Source organism: Plecotus auritus (assembly GCF_963455305.1).
Source record: "Plecotus auritus genome assembly, chromosome: 12".
NCBI classification, from domain to species: Eukaryota; Metazoa; Chordata; class Mammalia; order Chiroptera; family Vespertilionidae; genus Plecotus; species Plecotus auritus.
Genome location: NC_137778.1, coordinates 38,981,562 through 39,005,145, shown reverse-complemented (window position 1 = coordinate 39,005,145; position 23,584 = coordinate 38,981,562). Strand labels below are relative to the sequence as shown.

The window sequence follows — 23,584 nt, the reverse complement described above, 5'->3', positions numbered from 1 at the left end:
TGTCTAGGGGTTTTCTTTGAAGCAAACTGGTGAGCTCCCAGGCACCAAAGAGCATTTCTGGCTCAGGGCTGTGCTCACACACGTCGGTTCAGCCGATTCCAAGGCCCGTCCTTGTTCCCCACGGCCTCCACTTCCTTCCTGAACATTCCTCATACCACCCCCATGCTCCCCACATAAACACACTCCTGAATACATTTAGAATCTGGCTCCTGCTCCCTTTGCTGAACAGGGACACTTCATTTCAGCCTCTCTCAGGATTAGGCCATGCCCTTGGCCTCGGTCTTCCTTATTCTCCTCCTTTCAGCGGGACCAGGCCTTCTGCATTCCGTCACCATTTGAATCCTCCTCGCTGCTCTTCCCATGTCCTCACCCTCAGGACAGGGCACCTTCAGAGGAAGCAAGGCCCCTAGGCCTTCCTCTACCACAGTCGCTAAACCACGTGGCTGTATCGTTTTGTTTCCCGTCAGTTTTACGGAGGTGGAATTAATGTACCTTTTTTTAGCATCCAGCTCTATGACTTTTGACAAGCACCTACTAGTCATCTGTCGAATGTCCAGCACGAATAAGATACAGAACAATTCCATCTCCCCAAAGGTTCTCTCATGCCACATCTCTTACCAACCACCAACGGGGGGAGGCGGGGGTTCTTCTCCCCTTTAGTTTTGTCTTTTCCAGAACACCGCAGAGGTGGGACCTGGAGCCTGGCTGCTTTGCTCAGCCTAGTCCTTGTGAGATTCATCCATGTCCTGGCACGTGGAAGTAACGCGTTCCTTTGCTGTGCTAGGTGCTATTCTGAAGTCTGGATGCACCACAGTTTGTTCATCCAGCCCTCAGCTGAAGAGCATTTGGGTTGTTTCCAGTCACAATTGCCTGAGACTGGAGTTGTGACTAGAGCTGCCATTGGTGTAGAGGTTTTTCTGTGGGCATATGTTTTCATTTCTCTCGTGGGTAAATACCTAGGGATGGGATTTCTGAGTTGTAAGGTAAGTATATACTTCACTTTTAAGAAACTGCCAAACTGTTTTCCAAAGTATTATTTTGCATTTCTGCCAGCGATGTGTGGGAGATGCAGATATTCCCCATCCTGGTGAAGGTGGATAAGGATGGTCAAGAAGGAAAAAACAGACCTACTCCAAATTCCTGCAGCGGACAAATCCGAGGCCATGGGTAGGGCAGGGACTTGCCGGTGGCCACACAGCTGCAGTAGCAGAGATAAAAGTGGAGCCCAGGTCTCGGACTGTGCTGAGAGCAGTTTTGAATCAGAATCCTGGCAGCTCATCATGAAAATCTAGCCTAGAAAACTTCTCTTAAAGAGTAAAAAGCTAAAAATGGGAAGCCAGACTCATTGGAGCCCAGAACTGTTTGGGCTGGTTCATTCCTATCCAAAATAGCTGTATTTATGTAGCCTCTGGCTGCAGGGCTTTAAACCTCAAGTGGGGTGCACAGGGACCCCCCCCTTCTCCTTCATCGCAAGACCATTCCCACAGGAGTGGGCTAGCTGCTCCTGGAAACATTAGACCCAGTTTTGCTGGGAAGCAAACAGCCATGTGGAGCTGTTTCTGGTTTAGGCTATGGCAGAAGGGGGTAGGCTCTGGAGTGGGGGAGGAGACTGTCCCATCACATGATTCCGGAATCTTCCCCTTTGCTGACAGCTGTACAGTGAGTGACTCAGGGAGGCAGCTTGTGGTGGAGGAGGAGGAGGCTCTGCTTACATATAAAAGGCTAACAGTGACCCAAAGCTTACATGGCACAATCACCCATCATTACCCATGATGCCTCGAGCTCATCAACACCGTGACAAGGATAATTGCCCTCTTCCTGCCACAGTTTTGATGACTTCAAGACTGACCTAACATAGTTTTGTTCTGGGGTGCCTGGAGATATCTCTCTCTCTCTCTCTCTCTCTCTCTCTCTCTCTCTCTCTCTCTCTCTCTCTTTCTCTCTGAGATCTGTCTTAGTCTAGAAAGCCTACTGAAAGGAGAGCCCTAAACTGCCATATTTATTCCACAAGACCCTGGCTACAGCCAATTGGATCAGAATAGGGCCCTCTCCGTGCTGAACAAGCCATTGGCTTCTCAGTGACCAATCAGATTCACCCTCTAAGGAATTTTGAGTAAGTTCTATGTGGCCAGACCTCCATCAGGATCGAAAGGTGGTGGAGAGTTGGGGACCGCACCCACAAACCAAAGCTGTGGACAGGCTGAAGTCCCAGGAGGCAGAGCAGCTTCTTGAGGATGCCGAAGCGAGAAGGACACACACTTGCAAATACATGAGACACCGTGGAGCCCCCAAGACCGAGAACCAGAGAGAGTTCCGACTCCCCAGATCCAATTTCTAAGAAACTGGGCTGCACTTTGTCCGCCTCCTTTATTCCGGCTTGCATGAGTGCTTTTCTGTCCTCTGCATCCAGTAAATCCGTCCTAAAATGCCTTTATCTCCACATAATCTGATTTCATGTATTATAACAACGATCACTCCCCAACCTCCCTGGAGCTCGTGGCAATATCTGCCTAAGTCTCTACAGTTCCCCTGACAATCGCTTGGCAGAATGAGAGATCATTAAGGAGCAGAGGGAGGAGAGGAAGGAGGGACGCTCCTGTAACTGCAGGGAAAGTTTCCTGGAGAAAGTGAGCCCGGGAGCTAAACGAGGACAGGCATCTAGTTCGAGCGAGAGAGTGGCTTCCGTGGGCTTGGCTGGGTCCCAGGAACCAGTGTTTCCTCAACTGGCCCCTCCATTCATTCCAGGAGCGTTTATCGTGTACAGATATAGCCTGACCCTGGGTTTCGTGCCGAGGAAACAGAGAACGGAGACAGTTTCTTCCCCGAGTTTAGTGAGGGAGACAAACACGTGAGCACTTGGTTGGTTGGGACTGTGACTAGGCCTTTGTTTTTAAAATATTTTTATTGATGTTTAGAGAGAGAGAAAGGAAGAGGGAGAGAGAGAGAGAAACATCAATGTGAGAGTGAAACATCAATCGGCTTCCTCTCGAATGCCACCTACCAGGGATTGAGCCCACAACCAGGGCATGTGCCTCGACTGGGAATCGAACACCCAACCAACTGGGCCGCACTGGCCAGGGCTAAGCCTTCCTTGTGGTCTGCCTCCCATGGGAGCTCTTTATCTCTGTGTTGGTTTCTTCTATGAGATGAGAGACCAGAAAGAACAGGAACCCTGGGTTATCATCTCTTCCCCGCACTGAGGCCCGTGCGGAGCCTGGCTCTCAGGAAGTGAGTGGGAGGTCTGGGCTGTGGGTTTGAACTGTGTTGCTCTTTGGGGTTCTCTGATGGTCACCCCGGCCCTGAGCAACAAATCTTGGAAATATATGCTCCTGGGCCGTAAAAGGAGACAAGGGAGAGGTGAGGAATGTAGGTGAAGCCGCTCAGATCCCTGGAGGGGCAAGGAGTCCCCTCCGGGTATGGGTGAGTGATGTCTATGGGGAGGAACCCCTGGGCTGATAGATAAAGCCAATCCTCTGTGAGCAGAGCCAGTAGCTAACCCAGCCTTCCTGAAGGTCACTGCATGTTCTTCCCGTCCCGAGGGGGTCACCCAGACCTGAGAGTCTAGCCCAGCCTTGGGCAAACTACGGCCCGCGGGCCGGATCCGGCTGTTCTATCCGGTTCTCTTGCTCTCCCCTCCGCTCCTTTACTTTGAATTTATATTAGTTCACACAAACACTCCATCCATGATTTTGTTCCGGCCCTCCGGTCCAGTTTAAGAACCCATTGTGGCCCTCGAGTCAAAAAGTTTGCCCACCCCTGGTCTAGCCGGTTATAGGGGGACCTGAATACTCCCAGGACTGGAATGTCACCAAGAACCGAATGCATGCTTTGCGACCTGTAAGCATAAAAGATGAGCGAGTAGAAAGGGGGTGGTCTTCATGGTGGCCAGACAAACAAGACCGATGAACCGTCGTGTCTCTAGCTTTGTCGGAAGGCGAGGAATTCTGACCAGCCCCCATGGGTACCTGGACCCCTCGACAGAAACCCTTGCAGAGCAGAGATGTTGGTACCTGGCACCCGTGCCACAATATATTGACCATTAAAAACCTAAGCCAACCTCCTGCCCCAATACTCAGCCTCAAGACCACCCAAGAAACACTCGATTCCAGGTTTGGAGCGACATTTCTCAAGACAATTTAGATTTACCAGCCATCTCTTAGAAGGTTAGTTGGTAAGAGCTGACCCTCGAGTGCAGCCGAATGCAAGAGCATCGTCTTTGGGCAGAGAGAGAAGGGCACTTGTCCTGAGAGCGCCAACAGCTTCATTCCTCGCGCAGATCCAATATCATGTCACGAAGCCAAAAGCGAACTGAAGATCGACAAGCAGGGAACTGAGTCGATGACAGGCAGTTCTCCCAGTAAGTTCTCCACAGCGGTGAGACCAGGCTCCGGTGTATTTACCAATGCGCCTCCCACATTTTTCATTAGTCAGAGACCCGAGGTTAGGCGAATTGCAAAGAGCCGGTAAACTGTCCTCTTCTTTGGAAACCTCTGCATTACCTACACCCCACACCCTGCAAAATCTCACTTTAGCATCCCCTTTTCACTGTCTCAGCCATCACAGGGGCTCCCGCTCAGGGATAGGGGTGGTATTAGAAATGAGATCAAGAAAGAACATTACAAATGGTCAGGGCCAGCCACGTGCCTTTGACATTGCTTGCTTTTTAGCGGGAATGTGAACTAGCCTAGCGGGAGCAGGTCTCGCCTGCGTGAGGGAGATAATAGAGAGATCACGCTATTTATTCCTGGGGCCACTTGTAAGGCCATGGGCAACTCTGGGCTCTCGCTAATGAACAGCAGGACATCCTTTAAGAAGAAGAAAAGGAGGTTTACTAGTGAAATGGACAGCCCACCACGTTTCTTACTCAGTCACCTTCTCCGCCCCTGAAATAGCTCACCCGCTACTAGCCTAGGAGTTCTTTCCGTCCTGGTGAAATCAAGTCCTCGTTTCCCTTCGATACCAAGACGTGTAAAATCTGCCATTTGAGCCCTAACCGGTTTGGCTCAGTGGATAGAGCGTCGGCCTGCGGACTGAAAGGTCCCAGGTTCGATTCCGGTCAAGGGCATGTACCTTGGTTGCGGGCACATCCCCAGTAGGGGGTGTGCAGAAGGCAGCTGATCGATGTTTCTCTCACATCGATGTTTCTAACTCTCTATCCCTCTCCCTTCCTCTCTGTAAAAAATCAATAAAATATATTTAAAAAAAAAATCTGCCATTTGAGCCAGCAGGACAGCCACGGGCGCTGGGGGCGACTTCCCACCTCTGGAGCCTGGTACCTTTCGTTCTACACGGATTCCAGGGAGGGCTGAGTGGGAAGCAATGCTGGGAAGGGCTCCAGCCCTGCCCCACCTGGAGAAGGCCCTGCAAGTCAGTGGAGGCTAACCCTACAGGGTTTTTAGATAGCCCCAGCCGGTTTGGCTCAGTGGTTGAGCATCAGCCTGAGGACCAAAAGGTCCCGGGTTCGATTCCAGTCAAGGGCACAGACCTCTGTTGCAGGCTCCTCCCCAGCCCGGGCCCTGGTTGGGGTACATGCAGGAGGCAACCAATCGATGTGTTTCTCTCACATCGATGTTTCTCTCTGTCTTTCCCTTTCTCTTCTACTCTCTCTAAAAATCAATGAAAAATACCCTCTGGTGAGGATTGAAAACAACAAAACACACGTTGACTCTAACTGAAGGAGAACAAGGAAAGTATTTTTTTAAATAAATAAAAGTATTTTAGATAGTTGTTGTACTCGAAGTTGCACGACCCCATTAGGTGCATGTTTGCAAGACCCTTGCTTCCGTGTGAGGCGTTACAGAAGAACTCTCCAGGGAGAGTCCCCAGAGAACAAGGCCAAGGTTCCTTGGCCAGGTCACCCCACGGGACCTCCGCTTCTTTAGCCATAAATTGAGATGACTGGAGTCTGCCTGTCCACCAGGAGGATGCCTTTGCTCCCCAGGGGACAGTGGACAGCACCTGAGATGTTCTTGTTGTAACAGTATGCGCTGCCACTGCTACCCGCGGATGCTGCCAAACACCCTACAGTGCACTGGACAGCCTTTGGCAATGAAAAATTCTTTGTCTTAAGATGTCTGTAGGTGTCTAGGCTGAGAAACCCTGAGTTCATGATCTAAGTTCCCTCCGAGGTACAAGCGTATCTGCCCTTTTGCATGAGTATTACAGACCCACATGAGCATGCATAATGGGGACCCCCCCCCCCCGAGTTTTGATGGCAAGGACCAAGGCTCCTGTCTCGGGTACTAGGATGGAACCTTGCTTTTGTCCCTACCTCCTGGGTCTCAGCTTCCAAGCCAAGACCCAGGGCCATCTGCTCTCACCTTATGTATCATCCCCAACATGAGGAGAACGTTCGTCATCGAGAAAGGCATTCCCACTTAGCCTGATGGGAGTGGGGACAGAGGCCATGGTGGCATCAGTCCACCCGTTGGCTAGGTTGTCACTTGTCTCTGGACTTATCTCACTGCCAGATTTCTCTCATTATCTGGTGAACTCTGTTCCCAACTGTCAGGCGCCCGAGAGTGGGATCTTACTTCACTGTCCATTTCTTTCCTCCTTTGGGACTTAGGTCTGCCAGCTGCAAGACTCACCTTTATCTGAGCTGGGGACTCAAGGAGAATTGGATTCAGTGCTAAAAGGGCTATCAGGATGCAGGCTGTGAGCTTTTATTCCAGGATTTGTCATTCAAGGAAACGTTCAACATGGTACCACTTCTCTTCTGCACCCGTGGCAGACATCACTAGTCAATCACAAACCTCTTCCCCATTGAACTGGAGCATGGCTACAGACAGCATTGCCACTTCCCATTGACCAGAGATGGCATTCTAATTTTAACCAATTTGCCATCATGGCCTCTGAACTGTTCAAGTGAATATGGCAGCAGTTGGGAGAGGCAAGAGACCCTCAACTAGATTGCAAGTTCCATGAGGGCAAGAACAAGGTCCGTTTCATTCACTAGACCAGTGGTCGGCAAACTCATTAGTCCACAGAGCCAAATATCAACAGTACAATGATTGAAATTTCTTTGGAGAGCCAAATTTTTTAAACTTAAACTTCTTCTAACGCCACTTCTTCAAAATAGACTCACCCATGCTGTGGTATTCTGTGGAAGAGCCACACTCAAGGGGCCAAAGAGCCGCATGTGGCTCGCGAGCCGTGGTATGCCGACCACTGCACTAGTCTATTCCCAGTATACGCGGGAGAGGCTCAAAAAAGTTTGTCGAATGAACGAAGAGCCTCCCAGCTTGTAATCTCCCTCCGGTGCACGCTGCCCCCTTGGCTCCGGGGACTGGATTGTCTCTGATCTTAGCTTATCTTCTGGTCTAAAGCTGGACAGAGCCGCCCTGAGGGAGGTCAGGAAGGCAGGAGGACAGGTGATTTAGCGCGCTGCACTCTCAGGTACGAAAGGGGACTGCGGGAAGGCTGGTTTCCATTATTCTAACAAGAGGAGTGACGGCTGTGAATGGGAACTTGGAAAGAATCTGGTACTTGCGTAACTTCCCCACGTGTGTTATGTTTTAGTATCCGTTTCCTGGTCCCCTGGGGTGATGAGAGGGCTTTTGGCGTCTGAAGCCTTCATTTACTGAGTGCTAGGTTCTAACAGCTTTATAAACATGAACCCACTGGTTGATCACAATAGGTCGGCTCTCTTTTTACCCCCATTCCTCAGACACCGAGGCCCAGAGGAGCTAATTGCACGCCCAGATGCTCAGCTAGTGGGTGACTCAGCTCAGTTTCACGCCCAGGCCAATGTGCCTCCAAAGCTGGGGTTCACAAACCCTTGGAAGAGAAGGAGTCTGGGTGCTGTGCTTGGTGGCCACGGGGTGGGGGAGACGGCGGTCCGCCTCTCTGCCAAGCCTGGGCCAGGGGACAGCCGAGGCCGGGGACCAGGGTGTTGGCCTGGTTAGGACTTAGCTTCTCAGCGCCTGACCCTGGGACTGTCCCCAGGGTGGGAGAGGAATGACTTAGAGCAGTGGTCGGCAAACTCATTAGTCAACAGAGCCAAATATCAACAGTACAACGATTGAAATTTCTTTTGAGAGCCAAATTTTTTAAACTTAAACTTCTAACGCCACTTCTCCAAAATAGACTCGCCCAGGCTGTGGTATTTTGTGGAAGAGCCACACTCAAGGGGCCAAAGAGCCACATGTGGCTCGCGAGCCGCAGTTTGCCGACCACGGACTTAGAGGTCAGGATGGGCTGTACAGATACCCCTGCCAACCCTGCTTTACAGATCCACCCTCCCCTGCCTCCACCACCCCTCCTGCCCCCCCCCCCCCCCGCCACCGCCCTCCTGTCCCCATGGGAACTCCTGGTCCACACAGTTCCCTGAGGGGCTGTGCCACGTTCCCCGCCCAGAGATGCCGGGTGACCTTCACCCGCTTAGCAGCTCCTTGAAGGGAACAGCTGCAGCCCTGCGCCAGGGCCCCAAGCATCCTCGTCCAAGACTCGGGCTCCCCGTGGGCGTGGTGAAGGGGCGTCTGGCCAGCAAAATAATGAAGCTAATGAACCAAGAAACGTTGCCTTGCGGTTTGGAAAACATCACCACTTCCTGGCTCTGGGCCAGGCAATCATTTTAAGGTGTTTGGGGGCGGGGACTGAGAGGAGGGTGGTTTGTTGTTGGTTTCTCCCCAGCGGCAGACAGGCTGGGTTAATGAGCTGTGCAAGCAGAATGCACCCGGGAAATGACGCGCAGACCCTCCGGGGCCCTTTCTGGTGGAACCTGGAAGCCACTGCCTGCTGGGGGCTCCCACCCCTCCCTCAGCCATGGCCATAGAGATGGGAAGGGGCTCGGCCTTGAGGCAGGGACCCCATACACTGAGGAAGACAGGAGGGGGGCTGGAAGGAGGGAGGAGGGATGAGAGAAGCCGTGCTTTTCGTATTCTCATCCCCATATGCGCACGCACACATACACACGCACACACGTGACACATGCACACACACAGGCTCCCAGCACAGAAGCTGGGAAGCCGGTGTTCACGCCTCTTATCAGCTCACGGTGAGTCAGTGGCTTCCCTGTCTAGGCCTCAGTGAGCTCGATTGTCCAGGTTAGGACCAGGATCTCAGGCCTCGCCTGGGAAGCCCAGGAGTTTGGTATCCCCACCCGCCGTGAACTCCCCGAGGGCAGGAGCTTGGCTTCCAGCCCCAGGGTGATTGCGCACCCAGAACCCAGCAGCCTCGGGGGCGGGTCCGGCTCCAGCTCTGGGGACTGCCCAGGAAGCCAGAGGCTTTTGCCCAAGCGTGAGCAGGGACCTGCTCAGGCAGCTCTGGCTGAGGCTGTGGGAGGAACCTGCTTCCAGAGTCAGGATCCTGAATTCCCATGCAGCTCACCCCAAGGGCAGCCTGCACCCGGCACCTGGGGACCAAGCAGGACACCCTGCGGAGGGCCAAAGACACATCTGGCAGGTAACTCCCAGGGTCCCACGGCCCTGAGTCAGTGACACACTCAGAGCCTGCTGCTAATGCCTTTCGATTTTGCTTAATTAAGCCATCTGCCCACATTAACTGGTAAATTATCTCAATCACTCCCTAAATCCCAGAGGGGAGAAGGAGACAAAAGGGAACTGTCATGCCTTGAGTGGAGCTGGAGGACCTGCCCCCACCCGTGTGACTTCTCCCTGGAGGAGACCAGACGCAGCCTCCAGTGTTTACCGAGCCTCCTGCGGCCCGCAAGCCCTGTCTCCCTCTGTGCGCGCTCACTGCTTCCTTCTCTCCCCCGGGAGAGGAGCGGGCTCAGCCCATCTGACTGTGCAGAGGAAAAATGATGAGAGCCTTTCTTGCTTTCCCTCTACCTTGGGGTACTGAGTACCTGTGCATCATTCTCTTCCAACAGGCCTGTGTGTTCTGAGCCTTCTAGGGCACCCTCCCCTGGGCTCCCGGTGGTGGGGGTGCCCAGCGGGGCATCAATGAAGCGACCTGTGAACCTCGCTGGACCCTGCAGGTATGTGGCTGGAGGGAGAGTCTGTGTGCGTGTTGGGGGTCTCCCAGGGCACCTTGGCAGGGTCGCTGTGCACCAGGGAGGCCTTGCAGTTCCAGATGCTGGGTTTCTACTAGTAAACATGCTTGCAAATGCTCCGGCTCCAGAGGCTTTGGCTTACGGTCACGGAATTCACACGACACTGATGAACCCGAGGCCAGAATCAGACTGGAGACCAAGCTCAAGAGGGACTGACTCACGGTCATTAAACTTCTAAGAGACGGAGAAACCCAAGGCAAATGTCAAAGGGGTGACCATTCCTCGCAGGTATGCCCTTTCTGGTATCCAGCCAACCCAGAAAACTAACCATCTGAAGGCTGCATAGTGGGGACAAAGCGAAGGGACGTGCTGTCAAGGCTTTAGGAAATCGTGCCTGGCCCACAGCACAGTCTCTCTCTCTCTCCAGAGCCAAGAAGTGTCTTGCAGGCGGAGCTGGAGACACACTGAGTGGTTCTGTCCTCTGAGCACCCCTTTCGGGCTCCAGGCCGACCACAGGCCTTCAGTTACCATCCCCTTTCTTCAGCCGGTTCAAGAACTATTGATTGGGCCGCGAGTCTCTGGCGACATTTTTAGTCCTGGTCACCTTCCTGGGTTTGGGTATTTCCCAATCTCTTCATTATACATTTACACAGCCTCGGTGAGAGTGGATCTTTTCTGTAAACGGCCAAATGTATCCAATTCTTGTTCATTTCAAGCTATTTTACTTTCTTGACAAGGGCTTAAGCTCCAGGTTCTAAGAGTATCTTTCTGTAGCTCCCTAGGTACACAGAGTCCTTTTAATGAACCCTAAATCAGGCCCCCTGACCTCGGGATTTGTGCTCGGAGGTCTCTGTTGGAGGCTTAGCTCAGCCACTTGTTAGCTGTGTTACTTTGGGCAAGTCACGAAACCTCCCCGAGCCATGGTTTTCTCAGGACAAAGTGGTGATCACCTCACAGGGCACAGGGCGTGAGGGTCAAGGGACATGGTGAAGTGTTGTGTCTCAGCCGTGTATTGGAATAGACTGGACCCCGTGATTCTGACACCATTCCCATGTGTGGGGTTTTCCCAAACCACCGAGCACTTCTCCCACTCTAGCTGGGTGCCCTTCCATTTCATTAAGTTCTGACACTGCGTACCTGGAGATCACATCGGATCCCGGTTAAAGGCCCAGCCCTTCAAGCTGGAGCGCTGAAGAGATGGCAGGTCCCCTGAAGCTTTGCCAGGCATGTCCTCCGTATTCTCTCCAGCTGCGATGCGGGACGTCCTTGTCACCACAGGACTGCTGCGAAGTGACACTTCACGCAGTAGCTATGAGGCCCTAACCCCGCCCTCCGGCTCAGCAGCTGATGCTCCTGCTCTCAGATTCCTGATAATGGTTCTGGGCGGTGACCATTATCCAGCACCTTCCTACCCAGAGTGTGTCCCAGTCCATGGGACCTTTAGCCTCGGGGCGGGAGATTATAGGGAAGGCAGGACCTCAGGCCTGCCCCAGGCCTGCTCAGAATCTTCGTTTTAACAAGACCCCTGGGTGATTCCTATGCACAGGCTCTTAGCCTGGGACCATGAACTTGAATGGGGAAAAGAAATATCACATCCTCATTTGCACTAACCGCTAGCCAAAATTGGGCATTGACTTCAACTGTGGATGTACACAGCAAGTCACAGAAATACTAGCAATACTTTGGCTTTGTCACCAAGAGAAGTCATGGGTATTTTTATAACACATTCCAGTCATTTTTTGATATCTTGAAATAAGATCGGAATCTAGATCATGCAAAGGCATGAAAACGGCTGTCTTCTCTGGGCACTTCCCTCTCCTGTGGTAGTTTCCGGGGGCGTTGTCATGCAATGCCATAAACTGAGTGGCTTAAACAACAGGAGTTTATTGTCTCCTGGTTCTGGAGGCCACAAGTTCAAGATCAGGGCATCAGCAGAGCTGGTTCCCTCTGAGGCTGTGAGGGAAGGCTCTGTCCCTGTCCCATCCTCTCCTCTGGCTTCTGGGGGGTGAGGGGGAGCTTGCTGGCAGTCCTTGGCATCCCAGGGCATGGAGAATGTCACCCTGATCTCAGCCTTCATCTCCACGAGGCATGTTCCCCGTGTGTGTCTGTGTCCACATTTCTCCTTTTTGTAAAGACAGCAGTCATACTGAGGTAGGGGCCCACCCTACTCCAGTGTGAGTTCATCTTAACTAATTACATCTGCAACCACCCTTGTTCCAAATAAAATCATATTCTGAGGGGCTGAGAGTTAAGACTTCCATGTATGAATTGGGGGGGGCGGGCAGAATTCAACCCCTAACACCTCCATTAACCCACTGGACCCTCCTTGGTAGCCCAGGAGAATGTGCAGGGAGGTCACGTGCAGGGTGGAGTAAGGGGAAGAGATTCCAACCCTTCTGGGCGGCTTCGGCTTCCAGCTGGATTGAGTCTTTCACCACCCCTTATAGTAAGCACTTAAACATTTATTAAATGTCTACATATGCCAGATGCAGAGGGTATAAAAATGAATAAAACATTGTCCTTGACTTTAAGGGAAAAGAAAGACGTGTATACAAATCATCGCAAGGCAGTGTGATTCATGCAACAAGAAATTTATATGGCAAAAAGGCGGGGGGCGGGGGTCCCACGGTGAGATTGTCCAGGAAGGCTTGCAGGAGGTGGTAGCATTAGAACAGAATCTCTGAGGATGGCTAGGAGATGTCCAGGCAGACGGGAGGCAAATGCGTTTCAGCCAGGGGGAAACGCCATGGCACAGAAGTGTAAGAGTCCGACTTGGCCTGGCTAGCAATGTGGACAGTGGGAGACGGAGGTCAAAGGGAGATTGGATCATGTGTTAAGGTGGTTAGCCACAACCTAAAGGACGAGGACTTTATTCTATATATAGCACAGCCATGGAAAATTCTTTCTCTACTGCAAGCTCTGAACAGGCAGGGATCTCATTGGTTGTAAAAAAAAAAAAAAAAAAAAAAAATGAGGCCAGAGTGCTAGGCAGGAGCTAGGACCATTGGATGGATGGGTGGATGGATGACTTTTAAGCAGCAGAATGGTGTAAGAGGAGAGAAGAGAGTGGAATGAATGTAAAGGCAAAAAAAAAAAAAATTACAGTCTGAATAATTTACTATAGATCAGACAAGTGTTGTGAGGGTCTGAGTGAAGCTCCAAGAAGAGAAGGGACACGTAGGGCCTTAAATGGGATGGAGGGAAGGTGGGAAAGGTGAAAAGAGGGATGTGCTTGTAGGGCCCTAGGCTGGAAGTCGAGGGAATTCCTGCCCACTGACCTCCATGATCTCTGGGAAGCCTGATTCCTGAGGGAAAGGAGAGAAGGGGTTGTGGGAGGACCTCTTTTGGCTGAAGATCTAAGAAGCTGGGCTCCGCAGCCCCAAGGTCGAAAGGGAGATGCTGACTGTGGCCCTGAGCCAAGCTTGGGGGTCTGGGAGGCAGGTGCAGTAGAAGGAAAAAGGCGGTCTGGAGTGAGTTGAATAGTGTCCTCCCAAGATTCATATCCACCCAGAACCTCAGAATGTGACCTCGTTTGAAAATAGGATCTTTGCAGATATAATTAGGTAAGAATTGAGATGAGACATCCTGAATTAGGGTGGGCCCTACATCCAATGACTGGTGTCCGTGTAAGAGAGAGAAAAAGACCCACAGGCAAGAAGGCCATGCGAAGATGTAGGCAGAGATTGGAGTGATGCTGCCACAAGCCAAGGAATGCAGGAGCCACCAGGAGCTGGGAGGGCTCAGGGAGGATTTTCCCTTGGAGCCTTCAGAGGGAGAGCAATGCGGTCAACACCTTGATTTTGAACCCCTGGCCTCCAGAGCTGTGAGATAATACATTTCTCATTGTCTTAAGCCCCCCAGCTTATGGTACTTTGTTATGGCAGCCAGACCACAAGAGGCTGGTGGAGGTTGGGTTCAATGGTCAACCAAGGAGTGGAGACCTTGTCAGGGAAGCAGCGAGGTCAGGAGAGAACAATAGACCCACAGGGGCTTAGGGCTGAAGGTCTTGAGGAAGAATGACACGTTCAGGGCAAAGGGGGAAGGACAGATTTGTAGCCGGAGTGGCAAGTTGGAAATGAAAGTTTCAGAGACAGAGCAGTCCCGGGTCTCTCTCAGATCAGGGCCTCCTGGAGGGCGAAAGCCGTGGGGTGAACAAGTTCATCTTCAACGAGCAAGACAGCTGACCCGCCTCAAGCCTGCACTTTAACCCCCAGGTCTAAAGGGGAGCCTCTCCGTTCTTACAAGGAATTGCCGTTAGGAGGCATTGAGTGGCATTTCAGACACTGCCCAAGAAAGAGTCTGTGCTCTGGGCAGGAGGGCACTGGGTGGGGGAGGGGGGCAAAGTGCCCAAATTGCAGCCCTTGATCAAGTCTCCCCAGGCCTGGCCATGGCTTTCAGAAAGGTGTGCTCTGCTGGGAACCTCAGGGACTTAGGTGGCCGAGAAAACAACACACACTCGCGTGGCAGGCAGGGTACAGCTGGGCCACTGGAGGAAATTCAGGAGGAAGAACCCCAAGCAGAATCTTAAGGCAATTAAAGGGCATCTCTAGTGCAAGCCAGAGCCTCTCTGAGTTGCCCTGGGGCCAGAAGTTACTCAATGAAACAGCAAAAGCCCAAAGGGAAGTGGGGGAACAGCACCTCCCCCTCTTATACCCGAAGCTCGGCTCCCCCATCGGCTCACCCCATTTGCCTTCCACCAGCAGCTCCCGGCCCCAGGCCCTCCCCTTAGCCGGGCTGTCTGCTGCGCATCCCAGCTGTCTGCACACACTCCTCCCTCGAGTGAGGGACACTGACTGGTCTCCTCCCTCCGGCTCCGGCTCCGGCTCCCGCTCCTCCTGGCCCTGGTCCAGGTTGTTTCCTAGCACCCCTCCCAGGAGCTTCCCCGCTGAGCTGCTGGGGTCCTCTCTACGGCCTCAGGGCACAGGGCATGGCCTCCTAATGTGTACACAGGCAGGAGCATTGATTTGGAGGGAGGAAGTGGAGGCAGCATTGAAACTACGTTTTCCCAAACACGGTGCCTGGCTGAGAGGGCTCTGACCCTGTGCCCACCTCTTCAGCCCCTGCGCATCCCCCACGAGCCTTTCTATAGGCCCCCACCCCCAAAAGAGTCAGGGGGATGGCCTCCGGACGCTCTCTACCTCCAGCCATGCTCCCTTCCCAGACACGCCGGGCCCTGCTTCACCACCCCTCCCCTTCTCTTTCCCCTTCCCCCTCACACCTCCCCCTCCCCCTCCCCCAGCTCTTTCTCCAAACCCACCAAGCCAGGGGCTGGGCTGGGAACAAAGGCAGTTTAGCTCTCCTAGCCCAGCAGCAGGGTCAGCGAAGAACCATCTTTTTCCAGAATGGATTATGTATTCAGGCAATGGAGGTGTTTCTTTCAGCTGCGCTCCCAGAATGCCACACTCACCTCCTCTAGGCACCTCCACAGGTGGGGAGGGCAGCTCGCCTGCCGTCTCCACCTGAAGATCAGTCTTCTTCCTTTCGCCCAGCTCCCCGGGAATCCCTGGGGATGTGGTTTTCAATCCGCTCTCTCACGTGAGAAAAGCCAGAGGCAGGTGAGAGGATGGGGACCCGGCAGGCCCAGGGGCGGGATATGTCAGGGCCCCGTGACAGTCTCTAGGTTATAAGCTGTCTGGGATGGCACGAAGCGGGGCGAGCATTTTGAGTCACCACGGGTGGAATATCTATCAAGCCAGGAAGGAAACACTGCAGAGTCCAGCAGAGAACCAGCTCCTGATTTCAGAGGCAGGAGTTCAGGCCTCACGGCTGCCTTGCTGTGCAGCGTCTGCGAGGTCTTTACCCTCTCTGGGCGTCAGGCCTGGGAGGGAGCAGAGAGAACCTCTGCCTAGACCCCATGGACTAAAGAGGAGGAAGCGGAGAGGCCAAGTGGCCCCAGGCTGAAGTTCCAGATGGACAGAGGCAAGGCCACCAGCAGGGGCCAGCCTCCAGTCCCTGGCCCCTGAACTGTCAATCACTGATGATCGGGGAAAGCCCTGGCCCTGCCTGACCAGCAGAGAAGCCATTGGCCTTCCTTCTAAGCAGCCTCAGATGGGTGTTGGGAGGCTTGGTCAGGCCCCAGCAGGAAGCAGACACTCAGCTGGGATTAGGAAGGGAAGTGGGTGAAAGAACCACGCAGAGGCGATCAGCAAGGACGTGGAGGCTGCGGGAGAGGCTCGGAGCGCTTTGCCTGGGTCACTCTTTAATCCTCACCGCCCCCTGTCCCTTTGCAGACCAGGAAACAGGCGTGGAGAGGCTGAGTCACCTTCCCAAGGGCCCAAAGCTGGTAAGTGGATGGGGGATCAGCTTGTGAGGGGCCCTTAACCCCTAGGCTCTCCGCCTGCTCCCGCCCTGCCCTCATCTCTTTCCACTTGATGGTTCACACGCAATTATAAAAATGAGCACCGATGGGCTCGCTGGTATTATGTGCGGCGTTAACAATCAGTGCATCTACAGTATGTCCGTGCGTCATGGTTAGATTATAAGCTACAAAGAATCTCATTCAGCTAAAACTTATTGAGTGTCTGCCAAGAGCCAGGCACTGTTGGAGCTGCTTTCGCATAATCTAGGTCAATATGCAACAGCCTTGGGAAACAGCGGCAATTTCTCTCGTTTTTCCCAGGCAGGGAGAATGGGAGGCCTAGAGGAAGGGGGCTTGCCAGGCCAGGGACTCCTGGGATTCAGCTTTGGACACACTTCTTTTAACACTAACTTAGCTTTTAATTTTAAAGATCGACATTAATACTGTTCATCTTTATTCTATAGAACCATATCCAGCCTAGCTTAGAACCAGTTGTATTGTTTTGGTTTTTAAAATACGTATTTTTATTGATTTCAGAGAGGAAGGGAGAGGAAGAGAGAGCTAGAAACATCAATGATGAGAGAGACTCATTGATTGGCTGCCTCCTGCACACCCCACACTGGAGATTGAACCCACAATTTGGGCATGTGCCCTGACCAGGAATGGAACCGTGACCTCCTGGTTCATAGGTCAATGCTCAACCTCTGAGCACGCTGGCCAAGCTAGAACTAGTATTTTTTAAAAATATATATTTTATTGATTTTTTACAGAAAGGAAGGGAGAGGGATAGAGAGCTAGAAACATGGATGAGAGAGAAACATCGATCAGCTGCCTCCCGCACACTCCCCACTGGGTTTGTGCCCGCCACCAAGGTACCTGCCCCTGACCAGAATCGAACCTGGGACTCCTGAGTCCGCAGGCCAACGCTCCATCCACTGAGCCAAACCGGCCAGGACTAGAACTAGTATTTTTACATTTGTTTTTGTTTGCTTGTTTTTGCATGTGAGGGAGGCCTTTTTTTTTTTTTTAAACTAGCATCTTAGCTCCTAACATTCAAGCGCATAGAACGTGGGCTTTGGACTTGGCTCTGAGCTCAGTTTTCTGGCTGTCACTTTAGGTCCGTGAGCTGGGGCATACTCCTCAAATCTCTGACCCTCGGTTCCCTCACCTACACAATAGCCTACGCCAACCCCCCCAGGCTATTGTGAGGATTTCATGAAATGGCATGTGGAACGTGCTGGGAACTGGGCCTGGCACCCACAGGCTCCTGGTGACCAGCAGAGCCACACAGCATGGGCCTCTAAGCATGTTGGAGGCCTGTGTGTTACACACATGTTCATCTCGTCCTGGCAGTCACCCTGGAGAGAGAGCTTCCCATTTCAGAGGAAGCTGGCCACAGACAGTGACGGGCAGAGCAGAATGTCAAGTGCATGTCCCCTTCCTCCCAGTGCCCTCTCTGCCTTCTGTCACCTGCATGCTGGGGACAGTGGCCAGGTTAGCCTGGCGGTCCAGGGGCAGGGTGCATGCTCACCTGCCGGGATAGATGCCCAGAGGTGCTTTATAAACAAAAGGGCCACAGAGTGCTGCCTCTGTGACGGCGAAGACTGTCAACATCACGAACGCCTCTGAGACCATTGCCAAGGCGTGCTCTTAGGCACATCAGGCTCGAGATGTGGGTTTCTCAGCCAAATTTGGCTGGCTGCGGCTTCCTGGAGAGGCCCCTGCTTGGCTCTAAGTCCTGGCTTAGGAAATCTCTTCATCTGAAGCTCAGTTAGAAATTCTGTCTCTAGAATCTGGCTGTTGGGTCCAGTGTGTGGTGGTTGGAGTGGTTAAGCTATTGGCGACAGCCCAGCGCCCCCGGGGTTGGGGAGATAAGCCCCCGAGAGTGAGGAGACTTGTGCTCCCCTCACCTGCAGGGCCCCCTCTGGCATTAGCTGTGTGAGCCGGGGACCAGAGAGCATCTTTGTGAGCTTGGCTTTCCATGCGGACCTCACTCTGGTCGTTGCTCTAAGGGGTCCTCAGACTTTTTAAACAGGGGGCCATTTCACTGTCCCTCAGACCGTTGGAGGGCCGGACTATAGTTTAAAAAAAAACTATGAACAAATTCCTATGAGCACTACGGGCCCGGGACGAGTCGGCTGCTAAGCAGGACAGGCAGCGGCACCCGGCAGGCCGGATAAATGTCCTCAGCGGGCCGCATGTGGCCCCGCGGGCCGTAGTTTGAGGACCCCTGCAACCGGTTGCCTTCTGCCCTCTACCTGAGATGAGCAGAGGTTCTCTACCAGCCTCACCACCTGTCCCAGGCTCCTGTGTCTGCAGACCCTCATCCACGGGGCCTGCCTGGAGGCTCCCACAGCTTTTCCTTGGAAAAATCACCATGTACACTAATATAGTTAAGGGCTCGAAGAAATGCGTTTTAGTTGATCATGGATCTCCTTATCCTATACAACTTATTAATATCCTGTGGCCTGCAGAAATCACCTTGGGAAACATTGTCCCAATGGAAGCAACCCCACGTTCCATTGTCTTAATGGGAGTGATCCCAAGTTCCATTGTCTTAATGGGAGTGATCCCAAGTTCCATTGTCTTAATGGGAGCCATCTCAGGTTCCATTGTCTTGATGGGAGTGATCTCAGGTTCCACAAGCCCCTCGAGGAGCCTCCACCTCGGAGTAATCAATAAAGAGGCATTAGCGCTCGAGCGTGCAAGGTCCTGTGGGATAAGACCGGGAATGCGGAAGCTACAAAGCAGCACTTCATCCCAGCCCTGCCCTCAAGGAACGCACAGCAAGACTGAGGGAGAGCCCTAGCGGGTTTGGCTCGGTGGATAGAGCATCAGCCTGCAGACTGAAGGGTCCCAGGTTCAATTCCGGTCAAGGGCATGTACCTTGGTTGTGGGCACATCCCCAGTAGGGGGCGTGCAGGAGGCAGCTGATCGATGTTTCTCTCTCATCGATGTTTCTAACTCTCTATCCCTCTCCCTTCCTCTCTGTAAAAAAATCAATAAAATATATTTAAAAAAAAAAAAAAAAAGATGGAGGGAGAGAAAGCCTCCCTCGGACATTCAAGAGGCCAAGTGTGGTTTGGTGCCAACACCAGCGTGAGGGGGCCCAGCAGTGCCCTGGAAGATGGACACCCCAGGAGGAGGCCCCCCCGGACAGAAAAGGGGTCCGGCGGTGAGGGCCCAGCACCATGGGCATTCCTTCCAAGAAGAAGAGGAAAGACGGCCTGACTTGGAACGGAAGAGAGCGCTCCGGAGTGCGGAGTGCGACTGAGAGCCGGCCAGGTGCGCCATCAGGTGTGGAGGAGGGAGCTTGGCAGGGCCGCGCTGGAGCGAGTGGCGGAGTGGCAGTGGCGGAGGAGCAGCCACCGCCAAGCCCAGAACAGAAGGAGCATCGGTGAAAAAGATGCCTTGGCTGCTCCGGGGACGGGGGAGGCTGTGGGAAGCTGGTCCCAAGAGAGCAGTCCAGAGGCAGGAGAGCTTGCTGGTCCCCCCCCCCTTTGAAATCTCCGACTCTGGGTCCCGAGGAGGGCAGTGGACAGAGAGAGGTGGCTTACATCCATTGCCCCGAGACCATCCTTTGCTCCTCCCCGTAGACGAGAAAACAGCAAAGAATGACCCGCACTGACAAACCGGAATCTGAGCCCAGCGCCATCCTGAGAACTGAGCACTGGGAGTTAATCATCCAATAAATATTTATGGAGCATCTGCTTCCTGAAAGGGGCCGTACCAGCCCTAACTGGGTCTCCACTCTTTAGCAGGGAAGTGGGGAGAGAAGGCCACACAGGAGAATCGACGGCTTTCAGGACCGGACGTGGCATCAAGAGCCCTTGATAAATGACATCAACTGCAGGTCCTGCGTTCCTTCTCTCGTCTGTCAGTTCTGAGGCAGGACCTGCAATCTGGGTACAGGACAGGTCGGGAGGAAGCCTCCTGGGCTGGCGGTCAGGGTGGGCTCCGTTCCATCCAACCAGCTGATGGAAATGAGCCCACGAGGTGCTGGGTGCCAGCGGTAGGTGCAGGGTAGGTGATGGAGTGAGAAGGTTACACACAGGTGCTCTGGCAGAACCGGGAAGGTGTTAGGGGGACAAGGACTGTCTCCCAGGGGTGTGTGTGTGCCTGGAAAAGGTGATGCGAGTGAGGCCCTTTCTTATGCAGAAGAGAAATGAGTGGACTTAGAGGCAGCTCATGGGGCTGAGTAATCCTGGCTATGCCCAGGGGACTGACCTGCCATGGGGCCATCATACCTCATGGGTGACCTGGACGGGGGGCGGGGCGGGGGGGAGCTGAGCATCTGGCCTGATCAAAGCGTGGGGCTACAGGAGAGGATGGGCTCCGACACGCCTCTGCGTCATGTAAGAAGCCCCGCCTTCATGGAGGAGCCATCGAGGGCATTTCACAGGGCAGGACACCTTGGCTTTGGCCTTTAGAAAGAGCTTTCCTGGCCCTCAGGGACAGAGTCAGACAGTCCCGTCTATGAATAATGTGGCTCAGTTGGTTGGAGTGTCATCTGGTACACCAAAAAGGTTGCAGGTTCAATTCCCAATCAAGGCACATGCCAGGTTGCAGGTTCACTCCCCGGTTGGCACAGATGGAAGGCAGCTGATCGGTGTTTCCTCTCTCTCTCTCTCTCTCTCTCTAAAATCCATGGAAATATATCCTTGGGTGAGGGTTTTTTGAAAAAAGAAAGAGCTTTCTGGGCCCGTCTAAGAAGCCTGGGAGGCCTGGTGAGACCAGGGGCGGGGGACTCACTAGGGCGTGAGGGCAGCTTCGGTTCAGGTCTGTGGAGAGTGGGCAGCCTCGAGGCTGGAAAAGAAGCTTGGGCTTGAGGACAAGTCAACCCGGGTACGGGGGCAGGAAGCAGCCCAGCCCCCCTGCACTCCAGCCCACAGCCCTGCAGCCACACTGCGCCCCACTCTGTCCTGTACACTCCCTCTCGCCACCTTCAGATCCTAACCTGTGGCCCAGCCAACCTTGTATCCTGGAGACCAGCCCTTCCGAAGGGGAGGGGAGAGGAGGGGAGGGGAGGGGAGGGGAGGGGAAGAGAAAGAAGTGTGTTGGGAGAGGAGGGGGAGGAAATGCTGTGGGAATTCCCCTCCACCTCTGTTCCTGGGCCCGGAGGTGGGCAGGGGGCAGTGCTGAGGGCAGAGCAGCCTCCAGGCCCTTGGGAGTTGCTCTGAGCCGGTCAGGGCAGCTCTGGGTCTGGGAGCCCCTCAGGGACAGAGTCAGACAGTCCCGTCTATTAATAATGCTCCCCATCCGTATTTTGATGTGATGAGAGAGGATGACAGACAGTGACAGCAGCCTGGGAAGCAGAGCTGTTTCCGCTGGTCTGGAACCAGGAGAGGGATGTGCCAGAAAGGAACCAAGTGCTGATGATTCAAATGAAGCTGGCGGGGGCGGGGGGGGGGGGTGGGCATGGTTGAGGGATGAGGGGCAGGAATAGCGGACATCCACACATTTATAGGTTAGACCAGTGGTCGGCAAACTCATTAGTCAACAGAGCGGCAAACCGCGGCTCGCGAGCCGCAGTTTGTTGACCACTGGGTTAGACAACCCAGGCGAGGCTCGAGCAGGTGAGATGCTGCCCGGAGCATCTGGAGGAGGCATTGGCCAGTCCTCAGAGGCTCAGACCCTCCGACTGAAGCCCAGCGCCTTGAAATCAAAGGCAGAGAACACGGGGCCCCAGTCCCTTCTGCAGCTCAGAACTAGGACCACGAAGATTCTAGAATGTTCCCGGCATGCTAACTAATCTCTCTTCCCCGCACTGTGCTGGCCAGTCTCAGGGACCCACAGGGGTGAAAGCAAATGAGAGTGTCAGCGGCCCAAAGCCGTGCACCCAGGGCTCACCGTGGGGCGAGGTGGGGCGGCCAGGAGTGGTAGGCAGAGAATGGAGATTCAGTGGTTCCTGACGACCCCCCCCCCCCCGCCCCACTTCCACTGAGCTGAGCTGTGCCAGCGCTGTCCAATATTGCAGCCACGAGCCACATGTGGCTATTTCCATTGAACTTAATTAAAATGGAATACATTTAAAATTCAGCTCCTCAATCACACTAGCCACACTTGAAGCGCCCGATACCACATGTGGCTCCTGGTTACCATGCTGGACAGCGCCGAGAGAGAGCATTTTCACGTTGCATAGCCCTGCCATGCCCCAAAGTCACATCAGCATTACGATCAGGAGCACACCCCACACCCTGTACCACAGCGCCATCCCCCTGCTCTTCAGGTCCCCGTCCCCCACTCTGCCCTCCTGCTCAGGCGCCCGGGGCTCCCTGCTCTCCTGGCTGATGCTCCAGAGCAGCCACGCTCCCTTGTCTGCTGGCCTCCAGGCTGTCTCCTTCTGCTGGCCACTGGCTCCCCACCCCCTTGCACAGAGGGCTTACATGTGGGTGTTGCAGTGTGGAGCGTGTGTCCCAGGCCCCTGCCTTCTTTCCTACCCTGGTGGCCTGGGCTGGACCTTCCGGACCTGCCTCACCTGACTCCAGATCTCACCCTGAGTGACAGGGCCCTGGTCCTCGCTCCAGAACATTCTCCAGGCCTCTAGAGCACCCCTTCCCCCAGGCCAACAGCTCCCCACTTCCTCTCACTTTCCAAGTCAAAGCTCCGACTCCTGTGTGTCTTTCCCGCAAGCCTAAGGAGGGTCCCCCTATTAAGGACACCTCAAGGTGCAATGTTGTTGCAAACCCTCCGCGTCTCTTCCGTCTGTTTCTTTCTCCGGTTCCTCTTCCCAAGCTTTGGTCCCCAAATGCCCCCACGAGATTTAGGGCGCGTGGCAGAGATTGCTGACAGATCAGCAAATCCATTCCACCTTTTTCCTGGGCATACAACGAGGCTCTGCGTCCCAGCCTCCCTTGCAGCTGAGCCGCATCCTTGGGAATGAGTTCCAGCCAATGGCATGGCAGGTGTGTGCGCCGGGCCAGGCCACGAAGATGTGCCAGGCACAGTCTCCTGTCCTCGCCGCATGGACGTTGCAAGGCAGGGCGGCTTTGTGTGGGAGGTGGTGAAACCAGGGCCCCCGGAGTCCCGGAATAGCTCAGTAAAGCAGAACCCCACCTGCACTGGAGTGAGAGGGCCACGCATGCACACGTCTGTCCACAGGGCGTCCTGACACCCAGGCTTTAGGTGTTTGGTCCTGGCTGACGAGCAGGGCATACCTGTCTCAAAGCTCTGTGCATGGAGGAACTTCCCTCACCACACACATGCCCCTGTCCATGTCACCCTGCAGGCTGCTCTGCAAACTGCTTTGACGATCTCACTTGGTCCGGAGGCCAGAAAGACACCTCTGCCCCTGCAGGCTGGGCGACACCCGCCACTGGGCAAGCTTCTAG

The 23,584-nt window shown here is 54.0% G+C and overlaps 1 protein-coding gene across 1 annotated transcript in view; it reads left to right on the top strand.

The window, feature by feature from the left end:
* KCNC4 (potassium voltage-gated channel subfamily C member 4) overlaps nt 1–23,584 on the top strand; it is an 83,624-nt gene that overhangs the window by 47,946 nt on the left and 12,094 nt on the right. The window contains exon 4 of the mRNA XM_080648977.1: nt 9,833–9,940. Within this exon, the coding sequence (XP_080505103.1) occupies nt 9,833–9,909 (77 nt within the window). The 3' untranslated portion in view covers nt 9,910–9,940. The remainder of the gene's footprint in view (nt 1–9,832; nt 9,941–23,584) is intronic.